This window comes from Peromyscus californicus, unplaced genomic scaffold, assembly GCF_007827085.1.
Source record: "Peromyscus californicus insignis strain IS unplaced genomic scaffold, ASM782708v3 Scaffold_16__1_contigs__length_79575227, whole genome shotgun sequence".
Lineage (NCBI taxonomy): Eukaryota > Metazoa > Chordata > Mammalia > Rodentia > Cricetidae > Peromyscus > Peromyscus californicus.
In genome coordinates, this window is record NW_026294458.1 from 72,686,141 (window position 1) to 72,711,625 (window position 25,485).

At 40.6% G+C, this 25,485-nt stretch overlaps 2 protein-coding genes across 16 annotated transcripts in view; one reads left to right on the forward strand and one right to left on the reverse strand.

Moving 5' to 3' along the window:
• The window catches only part of Son (SON DNA and RNA binding protein), a 34,252-nt gene extending 19,672 nt beyond the window's left edge, over positions 1-14,580 (forward strand). For 2 of the 10 annotated variants that reach the window (XM_052741174.1, XM_052741184.1), the window contains 6 exons: positions 5,050-5,160; positions 6,178-6,294; positions 10,233-10,380; positions 12,734-12,805; positions 12,894-13,009; positions 13,514-14,580. In XM_052741174.1, the coding sequence (XP_052597134.1) occupies positions 5,050-5,160; positions 6,178-6,294; positions 10,233-10,380; positions 12,734-12,805; positions 12,894-13,009; positions 13,514-13,672 (723 nt within the window). In that variant the 3' untranslated portion in view covers positions 13,673-14,580. Of the gene's footprint in view, positions 1-5,049; positions 5,161-6,177; positions 6,295-6,581; positions 6,942-7,039; positions 9,323-9,526; positions 10,381-12,733; positions 12,806-12,893; positions 13,010-13,460 lie in introns of those variants that run through there. The other 8 variants (XM_052741175.1, XR_008218917.1, XR_008218916.1 and 5 more) reach the window with 8 other exon arrangements.
• Donson (DNA replication fork stabilization factor DONSON) lies at positions 250-25,286 on the reverse strand. Of its 6 annotated transcripts, XR_008218918.1 has the most exons (13): positions 24,910-25,286; positions 24,336-24,413; positions 22,753-22,956; positions 20,816-20,994; positions 19,946-20,124; positions 18,591-18,669; positions 18,390-18,494; positions 17,933-18,131; positions 16,454-16,666; positions 15,299-15,444; positions 5,986-6,281; positions 4,867-4,973; positions 250-1,288 (listed from the first exon to the last, which is right to left on the reverse strand). XR_008218918.1 is itself a non-coding variant. In XM_052741190.1 (11 exons), the coding sequence occupies exons 1-10, from the start codon at positions 25,213-25,215 to the stop codon at positions 15,307-15,309; spliced, it is 1,680 nt and encodes a 559-aa protein (XP_052597150.1). In that variant the 5' UTR covers positions 25,216-25,286; the 3' UTR covers positions 250-1,288; positions 15,299-15,306. The 6 variants fall into 6 exon arrangements, 4 of the variants coding, with proteins under 4 accessions (XP_052597150.1, XP_052597148.1, XP_052597151.1 ...); XR_008218919.1 differs by lacking the exon at positions 5,986-6,281; XM_052741190.1 differs by lacking the exons at positions 4,867-4,973; positions 5,986-6,281.
• Positions 25,287-25,485: the final 199 nt, after the last annotated feature.

Genomic DNA, 25,485 nt, shown 5'->3' on the forward strand with positions numbered 1-25,485 from the left:
ATTTACAGTTAAAGGGGATGGTCTGTATTCACATGGAGTTCAACAACTGAAGCAAATCAAACCATCAGCAGAGAGGAAAAGGGTATCTAGTTTGGAACAAGTTTAGTGCTTCTCTACTAATCCCCCAAATCGGGCTACTTCCACATCTCAGGAGGGAGAGCTAACGCACATTTGTAGCTAACTTAATCTTCTTGTAGTAGTCGGATATAAACCAGGTGAGGGCTGTACAGAATTAGATGTCCCAATATATATGCTTTCAGTAGTTTATTACAGATTATCATTTAAACAGTTGGGAATAGTTGGGAAGACTATAGCCAGAGAGAATCTCCCATGTAGCAAAGACTTAGAAATATTATAGAATTCTGACATTTTCTTTAGCTTCTGCTGAATCATGGGGAAAATGCTTAGTGCATGTTGATTATATTTTTTGAACAAGAAAGTTTACTTAAAATTTATGACTGCCATTTTCAGTCTCAACATTGGAAGTGATGCTGTAGCCTTTTCTCCCGCCAGAGGTTAGACTCTAATTAAGGGGGCAGTGTTGAGAGAAGACGGAAACACTGAACCAAAGGGAACGCCCTACCAGTGGGTCAGATGAATAAAGCGTAATGTTTCCTGGGAAGAGAAATGCAGAGTGAGACCTGAGCTCCTTACCTAAAGATCTAGTTGCAGAGTGTAGACTAATGAAAAGAATTCCAAACTTTAGGAAAGGACACGATTGTTTTGCTTTCATATATGTATTTCTGAAGCAGTGTTAAAGACGCCTAAGAAAGGCTGACAATTGATAATACTACTCAGCTTGTTACTTACTACCATCTAAGTGTACTATATTTGTAGAGTTGATGTTCTATCAGAGGAGCACTGACCCTTCTGGTTTCAGTGGGGCTTCAAATGAGGTTTTTTTTTTTTTTTTTTATTTTTAAGAGTAATGCAATTTTTTTTTTTGTAAATGGTGAGGTATTTTTAAAATCCTTCTTTTTTGTTTTAATTTTAATAAATATAACTGAAGTTTATGGATCTTCAGTCTTGACCATAAAACATTTCAGCAAAGATGACAGAATTTATCTTCACAAGGGCTAAATATCCTTGTTGTCATCCCTAATCCCACAACTGTCTTGCACATGAGTGTGCTGACATGACCCGGACGAAACTGCGTAAATCCATGTTACGGAAAACAACTCATCAGATGGTGTTCCCTCTGCCATAGCATCGTCTTCCTTCCCAGAAACCAGCCAGCAGCATCCTCAGTAAGGAGTGACTACAGAATTTTCACGATACTTGTGTGAATCTGATTTATAAACAAAGAAAGTTGAAGAATTAATGTTAAAAAACCAGTCACCAAGGACAGTTCTTTACTAAGGTTAGCAAAGGCTCCTGGATAGACTAGAGGTAGTATATATGCACAAATGGTGTAATAACTATAGTCTTTAAGCAGTGTGTTAGGTTTGTTTATTGGCTCCTGTCTACATTCTAATAGCTAAAATTCTCTTGAAATTGGAAACTCTTAGCTTATGAAGTTTATCAAAGCTAACTTCTTGGAAAAGGATGGAAATTGTAACCGGGGTGAAAGCATAGGTTCTTGAATTATATAATACTACTAGATTGTACAAGCCTTGTTACTTACTCTCCTTTTCCCAAGATTTTTATAGGCTGATAACCCTGAATTTCTCTGAAATACTTACATACAAGGAGAAAAATATTAATCCCTTTATAGTAACTCAATTATGGTATAGAATTTTGTATGATAAAAATGTTCATATTTCATTTGAAAAAGTGACTTAGGGATGTTCTATGTTAATGTGCCTTTGCTTTTTGAAGTTGACACTTTTTCATATGAACTGGTGCATTTTAATAATTTTTGTTAAGTATTATTAATGCTTTATAGGCTGGATATTTTGTCTTTAGCTGTTTTATTAGAGTTTCTTTCATGCCTTTTGAGATAACCTGCAGTCACCTGTGTAGGAAATAATTCAGTTTAGCCCTTCACACTTACCTTTATCTCTTTTCTATCAATCACTGACATTCTGTAAAATTCTTAAGATACATTTTTGTTTATAGAAATCACTGGGCTTCACAAAAGGGGAGAGTAGAGTGAATGGATGAGTTGAAGTACAAAGTATGTAGAAGGGACTTAATGTATCTGTGTGTGATTACGGGACATGAAATGTGGTGACCTGATGTCAGCAGTCTTTAGAGGAGCTGTAATCTGCTTTACATAAGGATTACAGAAATGGGATTGCTTTTTTTTAAAATTAATGTGAGAATAGTAATTGAGGACACCATGTGTACATTTTTTTCCTTTTAGGCGAGGGGAGTTCAGCATTTCTGCTCTAGTACCTAGAGTAGTGCCACCACTCAGTCACTTTGCAGATGTGTATTTTATATACTGGGAAGCAAACTGACCTGTTCATGTGTCAGTGGAAAAGAAACAAAGCATGTTGATATTGACAATAGTGTTACAGATTTAAAAAAAAATCTCTTAGTTTATAGAGGGAGATCTTGGAACCTTTCTCATATTTCTTTCTTTTGACAGGCTGGTTAAGATTTTAAAATATTTTTTTTCAGTGAAGCAGTCATCAGCCACTAAAGTTCTCAAATGCCAAGTGTTAACTGTGTGTGTGTTTTCCCAAGACAGGGTCTCTCTCTCTAGCTCAGGCTAGCCCAAATCCATGTGCCTCTGCCTCCTAAATGCTGGGATTACAGCTGTGTGCCACTATGCCCAGCTACCTGTTGTATTTTATGTGTTTTAATTAGCTATGTAACATTTGATCTGATGCTTGAATATTAATGCTTTGGGAACTGTAGTTACTTAACCCTTTATGTTTTAGCATATAATATGAATTAACCAGCAGAGCTATATTCCTCCAACCTAAGATAATCTAGATTATCTCAAATTTGAGTATATTTTACATTAAAAATAGCCTAAGTAAATTTTTGGTATAAACTTCTTGCTTTATTTGCTGAGCCTGTTGAAAAGTAAATGCAAATGTTGAAAAGTAAAAGTAAAGTATTAGGAAATAGTTGTAATTTATTTAAACATCAAGATTATTATATTAAACGTGCCTTTTATAATGAGATAGATTTAATAAGAAGTAGTGTAAATTTAATATGTAAATATTAATATGAAATAGTACTGAGACTTAAGGGAGTTTCATTTGGGGAATAGAAAGAGTACTTAGGTTATTTCTTGATAAGGTTTACAAGAAAAATGTGGTAGGTAAATAGGCCTGTAAAGGATAAATTATATTTTTTTGTTTTACTTAGATTTAGTTTTTGGAGCTAAGTGTATTTTTATGGCTACAAAGTTGGAACTATATGTTGGAAACTGGAAGGTTCTGATTGGAATGAGTAGACACATTTTCCCCAGGGTCTTTCAGCATTTAGTCTTTTAAGAATAAAAACTTACTATGACTTAGCACCCATAGGTTTGCAAATTGCTCTGACACCAAAGTCTAAGAAGGCTAATGTGATTGTGTGTGTCTCATTTGGTTGTTTGGTGGGTCTACACAAACAAAAATATCTACAAGGTAATTCCACTAGACAGTTTAGGTAAAATCCAAGGTAGGCCTAGGAAATAGAAATTTTGGTCTGAAACAACTATATTCACAGTGCAAGACCCAGGAATCACGTGGAGCAGATTTGAGTCCCAGAAGTCAATAATAGTCAAAGCAAAAGGTGACTGTAGTATTCTGGTGTGACTTTTACATAGGCTGTCTTAACTTTTGTAGGCCTTAAGAATAAATAGAGCATGGATAATACTGTTAACTAAGCAAGTGAGAGCTTTCACTGACATTAAGTAGTCTAATAGGCACAAATTATGTTTAATTTCTTTTTTGCATTATAAGCCAGAAAAGTATACTTTTTTTTTTTTTTAATGATTTAGTCAAAGGAGTCTTGGACAATTTTAATCAAGATAACTTAGAATAATATATAAGTGAATTTGAAGTTGGGAAAAGGACACTTAGTCCTTATATATTCTTACTCCTGAAGCTTCCTTTGGTATATAGATTTATTTTTGTAAGAATTATACACAGTACACAGTGAAATTATTGCTAGCTTCTATTTATTAAAAAAAAAGCTGTTTTACTGATATATGTTTACAATATCCATGCAGAACCTATGTATGTGAAAACAGTAAGTCCTTCTATGAGATAAACATTTTATAAAAAAATTTGTGCAGAACAGCTGGAAAACACTAGTATGTTAAATGATACTAGTTTTCGTTCTGTGGTTTAGCCCTTAAATCTGACAGCTGAGAATCTGCTGTAATGATGTCATCTGCTTAGCACAAGAGGCTGTGCTTTCATTGTCTAAGAGATCTGGGATGCTGGTGACTTCCCTCACGTGCTGACCACTCAACTACGGGTGCCTCATGAGACCTTAGCCTAAGTTTTCAAAGGTAGACAATAGGATTTTTGGGGGAGGACTTAAACACTTTTAAAAACAAGTGTTATTTCTAGATTATGGTAATAAATGTATGTACATTCAAAAGAGCTATATATTAAATGTAATTTTTTAAGATTCTGGGTTTGTAGGAGCAAAGCATATCCATGCCCAACTGTGCTCTTGTGAAACCTGCTGATGAGTAAAAAGCCATGTTGACTCTAGTGGTGGTCTGCTTGCTTATCCACAGACTTTGCTTACTACTCCTGGAAGTTACACTAATAATCAAGTAGAGTAAGGTGAACTGATAAAAGAGCATAGCATAATACAATATCTATAGCCATTCAAAACTACAATCTAAAGGCTACCGATAATGAGTTCATAATGAAACTCAACAGTTTTAGGTTGATACTGTAGAAAATACACTGATGAAATCAGAATTTGGACTGAGTTCTGCCTCTGAATACTTGATAACTAACTTACCTTAATTGTCTTCTATTTTCCAGGAGTGCCCTCTTTGCCTTTCGAATCTTCTCATTTTCCAAGATTCTTAATACATAGACTGTGGTTTATTTTTTTACATGTAGCATCTAAAGATATAGAAGCACCCGAGAGAATTAGGGGACTCTGGTAATTTGGGATAATTATCTATGTTTTCTTTCTTAGCCTGTGGACATCTCAACAGCAATGAGTGAACGGGCACTTGCTCAGAAGAGACTCAGTGAGAATGCATTTGACCTTGAAGCCATGAGTATGTTAAATCGAGCTCAAGAACGGGTATGTGGCTTTTTTAATTTTAAATAAGAATTTCACTATCTAAATGGCTGATTCATTACAACACTGGTTGTAAGGAACCATTATCATTTTTGGATGTGTTAGTTGGAACTGGACTCAAAGGCTATACATGCTGTTTCATACTTGATACTTGTTATACTTTGTTCTGTCTTAGTAACTGACTTACTTTAAATAAAAATGACTTAAACCTAATAACGAAGAAAATGTTTATTGTATACTACGGCAAGAACTATTTATTGAGGACAAAACAGAAAATCTGTTCTGCTCTCAGAGTTTAGAGTCTGATGTGCACATAGGTGCCTAGAACAACTCCATGTAGTACTACTGTTATTCTCCCTGTTTCAGCTAAGCAAACTGAGCTACAGCAGTAGTCAGCAGACACCCACAACTAGTAAGTGGAATTGGGGTTCACACCCAAATAATGAATCCAGAGTCTGCTTTGAACAGGAAGGATACAGCTTTTCATTTTATGCTAAATCTATGTAGGAACAGTTTAGGTAAGAAGCAACATTGCATTAAATGCAATATGAAAGACACCTGATTCTGTCTATAGCACAGTAGGTGTTGATGAGTGATATGGTCTACTTTTTCTGTTTTTGACCATTTTCTACATTATACCTTGGATAGATACAGATTATTATTTCACAGGAAACAGTCAAAGATCTGTCATGACATTTTTAAAGGCATTTGTATGAGAGGTCAAATGTCAAAGGCAGAGATCTTTGGCCATACATTTTTCATAATATCTGATATTTTAAAGAATGAGTATTACAGTGATAGTTTTAGACATAGACATGAACTTCATACCTTCTTCTGCATTAGTAGATTTCATTGAATGCTGTAAAACTGGAAGACTTGGGAAGACATTGAACTTTAAATATATCATTATTTGGCTATTTTAGGAACCAAACCGTTTTTCCTCAGTGAATTAAACTACCAGTGTGACACTTTCATCAGATCAGTAATTTTACTTAATGAAGATGGCTTCTTTTTCTTCAGATTGATGCCTGGGCTCAGTTGAACTCTATCCCTGGGCAGTTCACAGGAAGTACGGGAGTGCAAGTCCTGACACAGGAACAGCTGGCTAATACTGGTGCCCAAGCCTGGATTAAAAAGGTACACACACTATCAAAAAATACAAAGCTAAATTTTTGTTTTTGATAATCATACATTAAAAATGCAGAGGCAAGTGACTAACCTAAGTTCCTGAGTAAGTTTGGTATGTGTATGTGCTCCAGGATGGACACTGAAGATGGGCTGAAATCCTGACACAATACCAAATGCATACATTTGGCTCAATAGCCACTCACTTTATATCTGGAGGTGGTTGTTTTTCATATTTTTTGCTGTTGGTTTTAGTGGGGGTGGTTTTGCTTAACTGTTTTGAATGCTAACTGTACCAGGTGCTGTTCAGAATATTCCGCAGTTCCTGTTGGACTACTAACCTAATCATTTCAGAGCAGTGGTTCTCAAACATTTTCATCACGGGATACTTTATTACAGGTTTAGTTTTGGTGGATCACTACCCCTAAGAGCCCTTTGCCACCCTAATATTCCATTCCTCTATCCTTGCCCTCTCATTACTGCCTGCACCCGCTTATGAGTACCTTTGCTCCTACCTTCCTTTATGAATTCTAGCCCCAGGTCCCTATATGGTGGTCAGCTATTAGATGCAATTAAGCGGTTGGGAGGCCCTAATTAATACTGCATGTGGTAAACTTGCCATGGGACTGGAAGGGGGCGGGAGGGTGGCTGGAATGTGGGGTGGGCAGTTGTGAAGGGGGGTAGGTGGGTGGGATGGGCTGGAGATAACTATCTGTGGACCACCATTTAGGTTCTGGTGGCCTCTGGTGATCCACAGGCTCAATTTGAGAACCACTGACTTCATGAAAAAACAGGATATATAAGACCTAAAATCAAGGGAGAGGACGGACATCTCATGCTACGAAGATGTAGGTGCACCCGATCTCAGATTCCTGCAATGAGATTTGTCAACTCTACCTACGGCTACCTCATTGTTGGGGGAGTCTTAGGTGGTTAAAAGGGGGCTTTCTGAAGACGTGACATCTGGTGAAGGGCTGTGGTTTGGTTGGATGGGTGATGAGAAATTTGTTTCAGGAGTACTGGCAACAGCAGTGCTGAACTGGGAGGCTGCGTGGTCTCTTGGATGGGGAAGGTTTCTTTGTCCTGCTGTACTCCTGACTCCTTGTGTGATCGTGGGCAAGTAATTCCTTGGAATTTCTGTCTCCCAAGTGTCACGTGGTGTGGGAGACAGGTTCATATCAAAGCCTCAGACAGTGGTAATCAGTGATGTGATGGGTACCTATTACCTGTAGAATTGGAATGAGTGCTAGTCATGGGTGAGGTGGATTTTTCAAAAAATAAAATTTTGGTTGCTTTGAACAGTTTTGTAGCAAGCATTACCTGTGATTCTCTTATTAACAAATTAATATAAAGTATCGCACATCTTCATTGTGCTTGCCTTTTTCCTGTTAAATAGTTGCATGAGTATGTACCTAGGCATTGGTTTTGGAAAAAGGGGATAAGCTAGCAGTATTTTTAATGATTGGATTCATTTTATATAGTAATACTTTGTATAAATTATAAAATAGTTAAAAAATAGCTGTCATCTTAGTGGGAAGGATTACGAGTTTACTTTTTTGGGACATTGGACAAGCAAGTTGTCCAGAGCTACACTTTCAGTCCTGCTTCACTCATCTGTCTTGAAGCTGAGTGCTTGGGATTGCAGGAAGTTAGACATGAAGTGTTTTTGAATGTTTATGCTTGTAATAGTTCATGTGCATTGCCAGGTAGAAGCTTCTGGAAGGTTTTCCACTGTGAAATGTGCTGCTCTGTGTTTATATATAAAGAGCAGATAAACATAAGTGAATTTCCAAGGTGAGTCTTCACTTAGTCAAGTGGCTCCCTATGTACTTAAGTACTAATGTTTACTAGAACCTTTAAAATGATTATGCTGTACATTTTATGTAGAATATAATCTGGGAAGCAAATTATTTTGATAAGTTATGTGTTCATCAGACTAAGCTTTACTTTATAGAAGAAATCAACTCTCATAGGAAAATGATCTTATGTAACGAATTGCTGGAGAATATCTGCTTAATGAAAACCAGAGGAGCATTATTTTATTAAAGTAGATAGGCCGGTACATTTAGAATTCATTCGGCAACTGAAAATGTCATTGGTATTTATCATAAGTACTATCTATACCCATAAATTCTGTTTGGGAAATAGGGAAATGGCCATTTGGCCCAGCACTGTACTATATTAAAAACCATAGAGAAACACCAACCAATACCCTCTGTGTTTAGTTTGTTTTAGAATACTTTTAGATTAAGAGGAATATTTCTTTGATACACTCATTTATCAGTAAAACATTTAAAAGTTAATTGATTTTTAAAGGGCCTTTATTTTCTCAAATGATTTGGGATTTGATTTCATAAAAATGTTGGTTATTGTGGTCTCACTAGATTAAGACAGATTTTTACATTGGATAAAGAGGTAGATGCTAGTATAATAGCAAACAGGATTGGAAAATTGGGCTACTCGGGGATTTATATTGTACTCTGTCTGTACAGTTGCCCTTTTTTTTAGGAGTGTTTCCTGGAAAAGAGGGGGAGATGAACCTGGAAGTAAGTAAAGTCATTCTAGGTGTGTAGCATCAAGGCAGTTGATACCCAAGCATCAGCTAACTTTTCTCTTTATACATCCACAATGCATGGCCTGCACCAAATAAGGAACTGAACCAGGGGTATGTTTTTACCTCCACAGCTGCCTCCTTCCATCAGAGCACCTTGTTGAACTTAATGTCTAGTCACATGTCACTGGAATGTTTTCTCCCCAACATTTAATTATAAAGCTGGGAAACAAAGCTTACATATTTTACTGCAGTGTAAAAACATCACTTTTAAGTATCAACTTACTGATAGAAGGAAAAGTAATGCATACTTGCTTGCTGAGCTACCAAACATTTGACTTTCTGTAATGACATGGTATATATTTGGCAGAGAACGTTAGCCTAAAATGTTGTAATAATTGGAAATAAAACATAGTTTAGAGATGCTTCAATTAAAAAGGAAAAAAAAAACCCACATAGATCAACAGCAGAATTCATAGTGCATTGATACCTTTTTAAAGAGGCACTGGACATTTCTCAGCTGGAACATCCAAGACTGCTGACCGTGCTAATGCACACAGTTGTGCAGCTTAGGACATTAAGTGGTTTGCTGCTTTGATGGAAATTATGGTTCAGTGGGTTGGATACAAGAGAGATGATTGTTCACAGAATAACCTGTGAACTTTCACCCCTCTGTATGGAAACTTGTTTCAGGGCCAAATCCTTGTAGCTGTCTTCTTGCCCCGGTCAGTGCCAGCCGTACTATTCACAACACTGCTGCTACCGAGGCCTAGGTATGTAAACATTTAAGGAGTTTTTTAAGTCTTTTAACATCAAGCCAGGTTTTAGAAGAATTCAAATTTGGTATACTCAGGGTATTTTATGTACTTATTTTCAACTTATTACATGTAAATTTACTCTTTCATAGGGATTTTCTAAGTAAAAATGTGATACTTGCTTTATAGTAGAATGGGGAAGAAAACTGGATGACAACTGTATGCTTCTTCAGTGTGCAAACTATTTTAAAATAATTTCTAGGCTTTATTCATAAACGAGGTATACCTGAGATCCTAATATTGACTGTTTTAACATTGCCTTCTTTTTATTTTGCAAGCTAAGAAGAGATACCAGTGAACCTAAATAGTGGACGGAAACAGGAGTGGCTCTTTTGTTGTTTTTTTTTTTTTTGGAGGGGGGCACCGAGGGGCGAGTGTTAAAATTGCCATTTGACTTTCAAATTGTTGGTAATTATCATTAGAACATATGCTACAGAGTGTATTGAGTATAGAAGAAGAATTTAAATTTAATGCTACTTCAGATCTAGAAGTAAAGTAAGATTTCTTTTTCTTAAGTTACCATTCACTTTGTAGTTCAGTTCTAACTGTAAAATGGGGGCCTCTTCCCTTTTTTCTTTGGATAGGATCAGTTCTTAAGAGCAGCCCCAGTAACTGGAGGAATGGGTGCTGTCTTGATGAGAAAAATGGGCTGGAGAGAAGGAGAAGGGCTAGGCAAGAACAAAGAAGGGAATAAGGAGCCCATTCTCGTTGACTTTAAGACAGACCGGAAAGGTAAGTTCTTTCTGAAATTTCGACCTGGTAAAATGGGTTGAGTCGTGTTAACTTATTGTTGACCTTATTTTGGTCCTAGTGATCATGAACTGGAGACAAATAATGAACGGCTCTTGGCTAGAGAAACTTTTAACACATTTTTCACACATAGCATCTGATTTCTATTGATGAAGATACTAGTTTGAACTTTGAAATGACAACTCGCATTGTGCTAGTTATTATGAAAACCTGTGTGAGTTTTGAATAAATTTAAGAAATTTCTTTTGTTCTTAATGGAGACCACCACACGCTTGCCCCCCCTCTTTTTTTCTTGCTACATTTATTTTTGGTTTGTGGGTATAGGCATGGCATGGCAGGCACCCTTACCTGTGGAAGCATCATCCTGGTCCATTGTTTGGTTGTCTGTTTTATTTTTTAAAATGATTTATGTATGTGGATGTTTGGTCTGCATGTATGATTTTGCATCTTATATATGTCCAGTGCCCATAAAGCCCAGCAGAGGGACTAAAGTTACAGATGGTTGTGAGCTGCAGGGATGCATGGAATCAGGGTCCTCTCAAAAGAGGACTGGTGTTACTAATTGAGCCATCTGTCAGGCTTGTTTGGTTGTCTTTTGAGACAAGATCTTGCTGGGTCTTGCCTGGCCTTGAACTTCCAGTGATCTTCTTGCCTTGTCTCATGAGATCGTGAATCTTTATTTCTAAGGTGTGATTTTCTTTTTTCCCTCACATCCTTCTTAGACACTTTACATAGTTTAATTTCCTATTAGTTTCTACTACATAAACCATTTTTGCTTATCTTTTTAAAGTTTAGTATTTGTGTTGTAGGTTAAAGCATAGATCAGCTGTGGTCAGCAATATTACTTCTTCATTACCTCCTGTTTGGGCTCCTTGGAATTGTTACTGCTGATAGCTCTTTTAGAAATGTGCACATTGTAACTAAAGTTAACAGCTAGCTAGTAACATTCAAAGTAGAATCACAACAGGTTGGTAGCTTATATTACTTGTTTAAGTAGGCTTAATCTTTTAAGATAGGGGCCAAGCGTGGTGGTGCATGCCTTTGATTCCAGCAGAAGCAGGCAGGTCTCTTTTAAAGTTTGAGGCCAGCCTAGTTTACAGAGCAAGGTCTAGGACAGCCATGGTTATGCAAAGAAACTCTATCAACAGCAACAAAAACAGCCTTTATTCAAGCACTCTGGAGGCAGAGGCAGGCAGATTTCTGTGACCAGCCTGTTCTATATAGTGAGTCCCAGGACAGCCAAAGCCACACAGAGAAATCCTAACTTAGAAAAAACAAAACAAAGACTTCTCACATTCTTGGATTACAGGCATGTGCTACCAGGCCTGATTTTTAGAAACTGGATTTATTTTGAAGTTCAACAATAAGTTAGAGTTAAATTTCCGTGGGTGTGAAAATAGACTTATCTGTGAATCCAGTTAATATTGTATAATTCTAGGGAGCCTCCACATTGAAGTTACTCAACATAATGTGTGGATTTTCAGATAGTGGTTGTTTCCTAGAACAGGTTTGAGGGAGATTTATATACTAACAATGGAGTGGCTGAGAAGTTTGTTGCTTAACGACACATGGAAAGTGGGAAAAGCACTGTTTGGGGGTTTACAGCATTACTAATTTCTATGTAGTAAACTTCTATGGGGAGGGGGTTACATTTGTTAAGAAATCAAGTTATTTCCTATGATAAATGGGCTCATCATTGGGGCACTTCCTTTTTCACTGTGTATGCCTTTGTTTTGTGGGGATCAAACTCTTAACTTCATAACCGAATTTAAAAGATGAATTTGTAAAGTTACTTGCAGTTAGTAGCCAACTTTTTTTTAAACTTGTAGGAAAAAAAAAAGACTGAGATGCTGACAGTTACATGACACTTCTCTTGAGTGCTCACACATTGTGTGCACTTACATGGAGGTTAAAGATCAATATCCTGTGGTATTCCTCAGGCACCATCCACCTTGATTTTTGAAACAGGGTTTCGCTGGCCTGGAGCCCACCAAATGATTGATATGCTGGATGGCCAGTAAAGCCCCAATGCTGGAGTGACAAGTGTGTGCCAACACAGATGGCTTTCAAAAGTGGGTTCTGGGGCTGGAGCTCAGATGCTTATTATGGCAGTGCTTTGTGACTGAGTTGCTTCCCTAGCCCCTTAAGTATGTTTTCATTGGTAGGAGTATAAAGTAAAAAATTATGTACTGAAGTGGGAAAACAGAAAGTCCCTTTTGATATAAATCTACCGAGTATTTTATTTGAAGGCATGAAGGTTTCAGCAGTGGGAGGTGTTTTTCCCATCTGTTACAATAAAAAAAAATAATCTTATAAATTTGGCTTTCTTTTCAAGGTCTTGTTGCAGTAGGAGAGAGAGCACAAAAGAGGTCCGGGAACTTCTCTGCTGCAATGAAAGACTTGTCGGGTGAGAACAAAGCCTGCTGAGTTCTTCTCGCCACAAGTTGTTGCAAAGGTGGTGGAAATCTTATAACTAGTTGTTTTTCTCTCTACAGGCAAACATCCTGTGTCTGCCTTGATGGAAATCTGTAATAAAAGAAGGTGGCAACCACCTGAATTTCTCTTGGTCCATGATAGTGGCCCTGATCATCGCAAACATTTTCTCTTTAGGGTAAATATAAACTTACATTTACTAATTAGAGGGTTAAGGGATAAGTGTGATACAACTAAAGTGGGCTGTATCTGTGGGTGGGTTACAGATGTGCATAAATGGGTAAAATGGGTTTTTAAATTTAAAAGGGTACTTTAATGTATAAATAAATGGTCTTTTAGAAAATTAAAGGGGAGGGAGGGCATGGGCAAATTCTGGCTAACATTTGGTAATTTCTAGGGGAAGGTGGGGGTAACTAATATTTTTATTAGTGCTTTTTATTTTTAAATGTGGAGACCTGCACTTACTTTGCAGTTTCCTTTAAATCATTTACTGTTTCTGGGCTGAGATTAATTTTTATATAATTTGGGGTTTATAATTTATAAATTAATTTTAGAATTTAGTGAAAAAGTACAAAGCTAATAGATATTAAAGTTTGATGCTGTTCTTATTGTATGTTTTTCTTGAATAGGTATTGAGAAATGGAAGCCCTTACCAGCCCAATTGTATGTTTTTCTTGAATAGGTATTGATAAATGGAAGCGCTTACCAGCCCAGCTTTGCCAGCCCTAATAAGAAGCATGCTAAAGCCACAGCAGCTACTGTGGTTCTTCAAGCAATGGGCCTTGTACCAAAGGACCTCATGGCTAATGCCACTTGCTTCAGGAGTGCCTCACGTAGATAGATTGAGGTTTTATATTAATCATTTCAGATAATTTTACTCTGCATCACAATGTATTTCCTCCTTAATGTTGTAAATATTTCACAATTTAAGACATTGTGTATAAAAAGCAATCTGTACAAACATCTCCAGGCTTTGGTTTTTGTACCATGGAAATTGTATTTAACCATACAGGGTTTTGGTATGTTTATATTGTTTACCTTAGTGATGTATTTGTTCAAGTGGCTAACATCAAAACAACTGTTTGAAGGCATCAGTAATATTCAGTGTGGAATGTTAAATAACGCTTTTATACTGTATTTTGTACTACGATGTAACTCCCCTTCCTATGGCTAGGCTGCTGTAACACTTGCCTGTAATCAGTGAAGGGCTGTGCACCTTGTACTATTTCACAATGGGTTCTGCTGGACAGATACTGGGCCAGTGTTATTAAGGTAATGAAGCAAGATCTGTTCCACAGGGCTAATGCCACCATCTCCCCTTAAATTTTTGTAGAGGTTATGAAAAGAAAGTGATATGTTGTGTCATGATCAGCACTAAATACTGCATTCCCATTAAAGCCACTTGGGTCATAAGAAGGGAGTCAAAATGGAAGTTCAACTAGAATTTTACTTCAGAGGCCAAGTACATATTTAGTATGGCTTGAGTTGTGATATAGTTTTACTTTGATGTGCATTTTGAATTTCAGCTACACCTAGATAGACGTAAATAATAAAAATGCTGTAACCAACTTATCTAATAAAAATTGGCAACCAGCCACTATTTTGTTGACTATGAGAAAGTTTAAGTTTATGTTAATTTTTTAGGGTCTGATAGAATATTCATGTGTATTACAGTGGTATTCATATGCTATGTCTCTAAACTTTATTTTCAAAAGCTTAAGGCCCAAATACAACCTTCTCTGGAATAAATGTGGTGTCTTATTCTCTGGCTTTATGCAACACATATAACTAAGTACTACTATTTGTTACCCAATACTTGTGACTTCTATGCATGTTTATTTAAAAATGCTGAATTTTACACACACATGCAAACACAGACTACCTGAAGCATACTGAGTACTGAGTTGCCACGACTGACCAACACTTAGGTACAAAACACCCCAGGGTCTGACAGAACATGAGTGAGTGTCCTGAGAAGAGGAACTAGAATTGGAGACAATGCCGGTATGGAGGCATCAGCAGTCAGCTTTGCAGTCGGGTCTCCACAGAACCTGCTGCTGGTCTAAGGTACACCAGATACTTTCCTACCATCACTCAATGAAGTAATGCTATATACAGGGAATCTCAATTTCTCATTTGTAATGAAACACTTTTAATTCAGGTTTCTACTCAGGTTACAATTAAGTTGAAGGGATATAGAATTCTCATTCAAGTTATCTGAGGTTTAAGGAAACAGCTTACATCTTCAGATCTGAAAAATGTATGAAAATAATAAAAGCAAAATGTTGATTTTTAAACCTAATGCTAATGCATGTAATAAAAGTTAATGTAAAAAGTTCATGTTTAGAAACATTTCAGTATTTTAAAATATATTCTTCCAAAATGAACTTTTAAGAGGCAGAGGCCTAAGAATCGTCAATTTCCTTCCTTGCTAGGAAGCTTTTCCTCAGTTTCCCTTTAGGCTTACTTTGGTGTTCAGGATCTCCAATTAAAGATGTAGTCACTCATTTCCACATTCCGTAAGGATGACTTCCCCAGCAATGGTATTTGACTGAGCTGCTCCAGGGTTTTGGGGTGCAGCCCACAATTAGCAAGGTCCTTATGATCAACTTTCTGCAGAAATACAAATCCACATCCATAAACACATTAGTTCTTCAACACTGAGTTCTTAATAATCACCATAAAGACAGGCAAATAAATGGCTCATTCACTTAATAAAATCATGGCTACAAGTTGATCCTAATAATTTCTATAGTTTGAAAAGACTAATAGAATCTTATTTATTTTTTACTAGTCTATTAAATGTGACAGGTACCAGGTCAATTAAGAACTGTTAAACTGAGCTAGAGAGATGGCTCAGAGGTTAAGGGCATTGGCTACTCTTCCAGAGGACCTGAGTTCAATTTCCAGCAAGCATATGGTGGCTCACAATCATCTATAGTGAGATCTGGTGCCCTCTTCTGGCCCACATGGACAAATGCAGGCAGAACACTATACATAATAAATACATAAATCTTAAAAAAACAAAACCAAACCAAACCCAAAAACTTAAATTTTCTTTACAAAGTCTAAAGATGGTTAGACTTGCAAGGAGATGAGTTCTGTAGGCCTGGGAGATAGTTCAGTACTTGAGCACTTGCTATGCAAGTGACAACCAGAGATCCTGGGCAGACGTGGAACACCTGTAATTCCAGCCTCTGAAGATGGAGTTTGCAGCACGCCAGCTGGTAAGACTAGCCGTGTGAGTGTATTCTGGTTTGATTAAAAGACCCTGCCTTGATGACTAAGGTGGAAGAGGGATGCAGTACAAGTCATCAACCCCAGGCTTCCCTGTGTGTGAGCACTCCCCACTGGTGTGTCTAAACCCATGTAAAACTGCAAATAGCATACACATAGAAGAAAAAAAAAGCTGTAGTAAATTGTGTTTCCATAAACTACAGAGGAATCAGGCATTACTAAACTCAGTTGTGAGGGCAGTTAGTACTTTTTAGGTTTTGGAATTTTTTACTATTGCTTGAATTCCTTAATTCATGACTTGCTTTCTAACTTGATACAAATTTGGTCTATCATAAGTGACTTTTTTCCCAGCAAGAGAATACAAGCTACAACTGAGTCTACTTACTCTATGCAGGTCTTTATCCAGTGGCAGGCAGACATTGAATACAGCAGTAGGCTCATGTGCATACATCCCAGCAGAGAATGACCCTCTCTGTGAAGATCGGAGTAGCATGGTCACAGAATGCAGAGCATGAGGCATGATGGGACCTGTGATCTCTAAACTAAACTGATCTCTGTATCCAGAAAGAGCGTGTGTCTTGACATTAATGCTTCGTGCCTTCAGAAAATTTAAAGAAAAAGACAATTAGGATCATACCTCACTTTGTCCCTTAGCTGAAGATGTGTTCAGTATATTTTTATTTGGGATTTCTTCTGATAAGAAACAGGAACTACTTTTGTTTCCTAAGACTGCAACATAATACTTAACATATTGCTTCAATTTCCCCATTTTTGAGATCTGTCACTATTTTTGGATATGTGATTGCATTGGCACATACGTGAGATGGGATTAAAGAACTTTTTCTTAAATGACAAGGGAGGATGTGAACACCCAAATGTTTTGTTACCCGTTACAATTTATCCGGTATGGGGGAAAAAAAATCACAAGGGTCACTGAACACAGTGGCTCACGCCTGTAATTCTGGCCCTTGGGAGGGGGTGCCAGGAGGGCCAAGAATTCAGGGTCATCCTCCACCACAGTGAGATTGAGGCTTATGGGACCCTGTCTTAGAGGCAAACAAGTAAAAGGGAGCTGACATAATTCCTGTGTTTTCACGTATGTATGTAAAATGCATACGTATTCTGAGACAGGGTTTCATGTAGCGCAGGAGATCTTAAATTAAGTAATTTTTATTTTTAATGGAGAAAGCAAAAATAAAACCACTGGGAATGTTGTAACACAGCATACAATGTTTGCCAATATGCCCCAAACTCCTGGTTCAATCTAAGTGCTGAAAAACAAAGTCCATAGTATGGTAGAACAATTAGACATTTTCAAAGATTTATGTGTATAATTTTTTTTTTTGAGACAGGGTCTCACTATGTAGCCTTGGCTATCTCCAAACTCATTGAGATCTGCTCGCCTCTGCCTCCGAAGTACTGGGATTAAAGGTGTGGCCATCACGTTGTGCCTGATACCTGTAGGGGTGAGAAGGCCATCAGATACCTTGGAACTGGACTTACTAATGGCTGAGAGCCACCATGTTGGTGCTGGGAACCGAACTTGGGTCCTCTGCAAGAACAGCAAGTGCTCTTGAACACTAAGCCATCTCTCCAGGCCCTACCTAAAATTATTCTTTAAAAATTGAAAATTTGAGCTAGACATGGTGGCACATGCCTTTAATCCCAACACTCAGGAGGCAGAGGCAAGTGGATCTCGGTGGGCTTGAGACCAGAGTGGTCTATGTAGCCAGTTCCAGGACAGCCAGAGCAACACAAAGAGCCTGGTCTTTCTAAACGCAAACCAAGAACAGAAGTCCAGAGCGCCCCTTTAAAGAGTGGAACTCTAAGAACTGGACTGCAGGAGAAGGAGGCGCTTGCTCACCTTCAGCATTTGCATTGAGGCACCTCGAAAGGCTACTGGGGATAAAAGGGTTGGAGGGAGGCCTGCCTGTGCACCCGAGGTGGCAACTAAGCTCTTGCAGTTGATCAAAAAATTGAGCAATGTGAAAGTGTTCAGTCCTTTCACCAGCACGACAGACTCAGGCCTGTGATCCACTTGTACTTCATGTTTTTCTCTCAGTCTGAAAAATGACAATCAAGGAAAGAGCAAAAAAACAAAAACATCAAAAAATAAAAACCCCACACCAGTGCAGATAGCGCCTGGATTCCAGATGCCCGGGGGCTCCTTGTCCCATTTCACAAGTTTGAATGAAATGCTGGCCATCTGAATGTGGCAGATAGAAACCAACATAAAACTTTATACATGACCAACATGGACTGTCTTTACTTCAGTGTTAAACCAGTAACTCCATTGAGGTTCTTAACAACAGAAAGGATACAGCCTGATAGAGATCGTGTCTGGCTTTTTAATTTGATCTTGCACACCTATCTCTTCCAGCCAAGACAAGCTCTCCTCTTCATCTTCATCGCTGGCCGCTTGCTCCCTAGGAAACCGCTGGTTAGAGGCACACATTCCCAGAGTGGGTGCTTTTAGGAACTCAGAAATTAGTGAAAAGGTAAAAGGTTATGTAGTCACATACTCCTCGTACTCCAGGTTTGCTTCTCGTACTTTCTTCTTACAGCCACTTTCTTCTAGCAAAGGCAGAGAAAATTCAATACCTGCATCAGAAAAGAAAACTAACTCGGCTTTCTTCAATTAACCAGTGTCCCACTATTGGGGTATCCAGATGAGGTTTTCTATTAAAGGGACTTGTCTCTACCCTTCCCTCCCTCTGCTGACCCACTAGCTGACAGGCTAATCCAGCTTCACAATTATTAAAGGGGGAGGTTAGATAATGTGAACTCTCAGAGGATCTAGAACTGGTGAGATGGTTCAGTAGGAGGACTCTGCCAAGTCTTACGACACCTACGTTCACGTCCTGGAACTCCCATGGTGGCAGAAATGACTCTTACTCTAACAACCACATGTGTGACATGGTGTGTGTGTGTGCCCACAGAAACACACACATGCACACAAAATAAGACATAAATGTAAAAATGTTTTAAAAAGCAAAATATATTCAATAAGACAGTGACTTGACTTTAGAGGTAAGAAAAGGAACACAGCCAGGCGGTGGTGGCGCACGCCTGTAATCTCAGCACTCGGGAGGCAGAGGCAGGTGGATCTCTGTGAGTTTGAGGCCAGCCTGGTCTACAGAGTGAGATCCAGGACAGGCTCCAAAGCTACAGAGAAACCTTGTCTCGAAAAACCAATAAAAAAAAAAAAAATTAAAAAAAAAAAGAAAAAAGAAAAGAAAAGGAACACAATCAACTTCCATCTACATTTGAGAGACCCTTTTACCAACAGGAAGAAAGAAAAAAACAACTCTGAAAAAATGCATTACATCTCTTAAAATAATATTGATAACCAATTAGTAAGAGACAATTCAAAGTATTTTTAAAATACCTTATTTTGCTGGGCAGTGGTGGTGCAAGCCTTTAATCCCAGCACTCGGGAGGCAGAGGCAGGCGGATCTCTGTGAGTTCGAGTCCCAGCCTGGTCTACAGAGTGAGTTTCAGGACAGGCACCAAAACTACACAGAGAAAACCTGTCTTGAAAAAACCAAATACATATATCTATCTTATTTTATGTGTATAGGTGCTTATGTCTGCATACCACTGTGCCTGGTGCTTAGAGGCCAGCAGAGGGCACTGGATCCCCTGGACCTGGAGTTACAGAGAGGTTTTAGCTATCAGGTGGGTGCTGGGAATTGATCCCAGGTTCTTTTTTTTTTTTTTTTTCCAGAGCTGAGGGCCGAACCCAGGGCCTAGCAAGCGCTCAACCACTGAGCTAAATCCCCAACCCCGATCCCAGGTATTCTGTAAGAGCAGCCATCTCTCTAGTCCCAAAAGTTCAGCATTTGAGGGATTCTCAACTTTAATCCTAAACCATTACCTTCATTTTTCATAGCTTCTCTTAAACCTCTAGTTGTAGGAGATATGAGCGCTGTGACCACGTCACTTCCTGCTAATCCTGCTGCCCGGAACAGGACGGTAAACTGATAGGTACAAACGTAGAAAAAGGGGCACAGCTTTGTCTTCAACAGATTATACAAGGAAGTAAAACTCACAGACCTGTAAAGCAAAAGAAATTTTTCAGGTGTGAAAATACTTTAAACTTAATTCTGCATAATTTAGCCTGACAAGTAGATAAAATCCTAACATAAACGTTTCGAATACTTGAATCGAGTTTCTGCAGTTGTGAGGCTTGCTTTAAAACGCATCTACCTTTGCTTTAGCGGACTGCAACTGCAGAGGTTCAAACGCATCTACCTTTGCTTTAGCGGACTGCAACTGCAGAGGTTCAAATGCATCTACCTTTGCTTTAGCAGACTGCAACTGCAGAAGTTCAAATGCATCTACCTTTGCTTTAGCAGACTGCAACTGCAGAAGTTCAAATGCATCTACCTTTGCTTTAGCGGACTGCAACTGCTGACGACTCACTCTTTAGCACGGTGTGGATGGAACCATGTGCTCTTTCAAGCAAAATTGGTAACTAGTTGCAAACTCTGAGCAACTTCTGATGAAAAAAGCCATCAACTGACAGGAAGCAACACTGCGGACTTAGGCTTATCTATTTATCCATTACAGACACTGGACATTTGATAGTGATGAAGTTGGGAAAAAATGTGAATGGATTCAATCCATTATTGACAGTGTCTGACAAAGTCCAGAAACACACAGAGCCATTTACCATTAGTCCTTTCCATATCACCCAAATCCTAGAGAATCCTCTGGAATGCACACACATCTCCACTGATCTTACCAGTCACTCATTAAAGTATGCTGCAGAGTCTCATCGTGTGACCATGGGCTTGACTTTCCCGCCATTTTCCTATCAGCTCCAATCCGAGGGAACAGCGGCAGCCATGAAAAGGCAGGGTGGAGCCAGTAGACAAGAGTCTGCTGGAAGGCACAACGCAACTCAGTGCAGAGTCTGGGATCCTAAATTCCAGGGGGGAGAGTGGGGATTTTTACTCACCAGAAAAAGTTCATTGGAGACACTGATATCACTGACATATAATCTAGTATTTTAGAAGATGATTTGGGAGCAGCGGCAGAATACCTTTAATTCCAGTACTTGGGAGGAAGGCAGATCTCTGTGAAGCCAGCCTGGTCTATATAGTGAGCCCCAGGAAAGTCAGGGCTATGTAGAGAGAGCTTGTCTCAAACACTCCCTCCCCACAAAAAATTTTTTATTTTTGTTTTTCCAGACAGGGTTTCTCTGTGTAACAGCCCTGGCTGTTCTGGAACTCACTCTGTAGACCAGGCTGGCCTCGAACTCAGAGATCCACCTGGGTCCCGAATGCTGGGATTAAAGGCTTGTGCCACCACTGCCCGACAAGATTTTTATTTTTAATTGTATGTGTGCCTGCATTTTGAAGATGGGTTCTCTGGAAGAGCAGTAGGTTCCCTTAACCACTGAGCCATCTTTCTAGTTCACAGTCTTAAGTATTTTTAATGCTTTTCATAAGGAAATATTAGCAACCGTCACAGAGGTTAAAATGCAGTCGACCTTTGCTTTCTGGACAGCAGACAGTGCGCTGAACTCAGAATTCATCAGAAAGAGCACACATATACAGAGATGGGACATTCTGTCTCTGCCTTTCCTGAGGCATTCAGATGACAGGAGGAGGGATGTGCATTAGGGAGTACTCATGCTCTTCCCATAGGAGAGCACCAAATTAACTGCCAGGGAAGAGGATCCTCCCCCTAGGAAAACAGTCTCAAAAGTAGTAAACCTGGGTAAGTGTGAACTACAAGTCATCTTGAGTTATTGAGAAATATGTCTCAAGCTCTATTTCAGGTAAACCTTTACAACCTAGTTTGTGTTGATGAGCTGCTTCACGGTATTAAATTACTCTGAGATCATCCCAGAACTCATGAATTCTTCAATGTATTAAGAACCAGAGGACGGCTGGGTGTAGTGACACACACTTTAATCCCAGCACTCGGGAGGCAGAGGCAGGCTGATGTCTGTGAGTTTGAGGTCAGTCTGATCTACAGAGTGAGTTCCAAGAAAGCCAGAGCTACAAAGTGAGACCTTGTCTGGAGGAAAAACAACATCATCAACAACACCCCCTCCACCCCCCCACCCCCTGCCAAAAAAACCCCAGAGTATGTCCTAGGTAAGAAAACTTAGTAAAAAGTCATCAGCTATTGTAACTCAATAGCTTTTGATGTTTTCTCAAAAGCCTTACAAAAGGATGGTTTGGATAAAACACTGCCTGTCTGTACCCCTGATGGACCCTTTGGAGAGATGACTGTCAGCTTTTGCAGTCTATACCTGTCAGAAGACCAGCTTAACAGAAAGTAGTGTGTGGATGTAAGGGCAGATCCTTCTACACTCAGTCTGAAACACTAACAGACTAATGCGCTGGGGTGAGGCTCAGCGGTTAAAAGAACCTAAGTTTGGATTTCCTGTGAATACCTGTAACCCTAGCACTGAGGAGGTAGAGACAGGAGGAGCACTGGGGCTTGCTGCCCAGCAGGCTAGCTAAAAAATGTGAGCTCCAAGCTCACAGAAGTCCTGTTCCAAAGAGAGGAGATAGGACTATTGCCTTTGGCCTCTGTCCATATACCTGCCTGAATGACTGCGCACATGCACGCACACGCGCACATGCACGCACACACACACACACATACACACGCACACGCGCGCACACACACACATACATACATTCCATTTTGGGCATTCATTACCTGTATACTCTGGGGTAAAGTAACTTCTGCTGCCCTACAATGCTGGATAAGACCTTGGGCTTCTTCCTGTGCTTTCAAATGATCTGCCCAGGAAAAGGGTTGAGAAGAGGTGAAAAGGAGTCGGGTTTTAATACTCCAGTCCGCAGGTAACTCAGTACCTTCTGAAGAAGTCGTATCTGATTCAGAGAATGATACATGCTGACTCTTAGAAAACAAAGAACACAAAAATTAGAACTTCCAGAAAATTCTTTTACTACAAAGATCCTAGTTACTCACTAAATGTCAAAACTCACAAATGGCCTAACACTAAAAATATATTCCACCTGAGAAGTCTGAAGGAGGTAAACCAAGCCACCACGAGAGGTCTCAGGCCACTGAGCCTCGGTGTCTGCCTGGAAGGAGAGAACCCAGTGAGTGTACTAGCTAACTGAAGAGTTCAGCGGGGCGCTGCTGCAGGGTCCCAGTTCACTTGCTAGTTTTTACAGTTCTATCTAGTACTACAGACCACAAAGGAGAAATGCTCCCAGTATTTAAAAAGTATCTTGCCGGGCGGTGGTGGCGCACGCCTTTAATCCCAGCACTCGGGAGGCAGAGGCAGGCGGATCTCTGTGAGTTCGAGGCCAGCCTGGGCTACCGAGTGAGTCCCAGGAAAGGCGCAAAGCTGCACAGAGAAACCCTGTCTCGAAAAACCAAAAAAAAAAAAAAGTATCTTGTAAGCCCCTGAATCACTGCGACCACGATCAAGCTCCTCCTTTAGGTTAAGCAACATTGGTAGGTTTTCCTGAAGTTAAAAAAAAAACAAAAAAAAAAAACAAAGGAAGAAAGGAAACTCTAGTAGTTTAAAAAAAAAAAGGGAAACTATAGTCAAGCTGCTGTCCAAGTCCATATTCTCCACATCGTAAGGATTCCCTCAAGGAACATCGTAGTAAAGTATCTTGCCAGGGGGACTGCCTGCGGAAGACTGTGTGTGAAAGCCAGAACGGCTCTTGTGACTCTTCTAGCCTGTCCCCACTGGGGCAAACTCTATCTGTCACAACTGTGGAGCCCCAGTGTGCTCCACATGCAGGAAGGAAGCATCGGCAGGCTTTGGCCCCACAGCCCACACCTATTCTCACAACACTTGTATGGAAATGATTCCCCACAGTTCTGCTTTCGTTTTGGAGACAGGGTCTCATGTGTTCCAGATCTCAAATATCTGTGTACTGAGCATGATCTCAAACTTCTGACAAGCCTTCCTTCTCACCCTTTTACGTGTGACGCTGGGATGCAACCCAGAGGTCCCTGCATACTAGGCAAGCATTTTACAAATCGAGGTAGGCCCGGACTTCCACTTTGTTATTGAAACTAATTTTTCAAGCAAAATGCTACTGAGAAGTGCGTTTCTTAGAAAATACATTCTAATCCTACTTAAGAAGTATTACCTGGGCTAGGCCATCAAGATGGCTCAGCAGTTAGAGGCGCATGCCTCTGAGCTTGACTGACTGACTACCTGAGTTCAACCCTGGTACCCACACGGTGGAGGGGCTGGCTGGCCTCCACATACACAACTGTGGCACACACAATAATGTAGCTGGGAAAAGTACCTGGGACAGTTCGGTGACAGTTCTTTCATGAGACGCTTCCTTCCACAGCAAATTATTTTCTCCATTAGAATCTAAAAGCTGAGGTTAAAAAAAACGTCCTTTTAAAACTTAAGCGGTGAGGGAACTTGCTTTAAATACGTCGGGCCTCACCTGGCACACCAGTCTCTCAGGAGAGTGGGGGCTCAAATCCATAGACTACCAACGTTTGTTTCACTTCAGTGTGCTGGACTAATCAAAAGGGGAGGAAAGGCCAGACCAACACATTTAATAACTGATAAATCCTAAGTCTTAGACCAAAGGGGATCAGCACTTGTCAGTTCTGACCCTTCATCCTCAACAGTCCTCCACGTCCAGTCATCTCCAGTGCCCGACTGAACGGAAGGATGGTGAGAAGGCAGATTCTGCCGCCGGCCCATGCGAGCCGCCGTGCAGGATGGGGTGTTCCGAGGACTTCTCCAGCCACCTTCCCGTGTGGCTTCGAGGGCCCCCGCCCCCACCTCAGGACACCGGGCTGCGGCGGCTGTTCGCGCCCATTCCCACCGCTGAGCCCCGGCTGCCCCGCGCGGAGACTCACCGAGGCCGGAGCTCCCTGCGGACCACGGGACGGCTCCTCGCGGGCCTCGTCGGCGACCCGCGGCCGGTTGTCCAGGCGGGCGAAAGGGTTTCTGCGGGGGACGGCCGCGGCGGCGCCGCCTCTGCCGCCCGCGGTCGGGAAGGGGCGCAGGGGCAGCCCGGCCGCCAGCGCGGCGCGGCGGGGCGTGGGCTCCGGCAGCGCGGCGGGCACGGCGGCGCCGCGGCTCTGAGACCTTTTCCGGCGGAGCCGCACGACCTCGGGCGGCCTCTTGAAGCTGGGCGAGTAGCCGGGCAGCGGGACGGCCATTGCGCAGCGCCGAGGCGGCCCCGCAGCCCGGCCTGCGCTTCCCGCGCGCTCCGGCCCCGCCCCGGCCCCGCGCTGCTCGCGGACTGGAGGCCCGAGGCCCCGCCCCGCCGCGGCCCCGCCCCGCCAGAGCATGCGCGCTTGGCCGCCCCCCGCCCCTCCCAACAGATTGCTCGGTAGCCGCTTCCGGCCGGCGCGTGCAGCCCCGGGGCGCTCCTTCAGCGGTTCTGCTGCGAGGCGGGGCGTCGCCGAGAAAACGTCACCAGCGCGCAT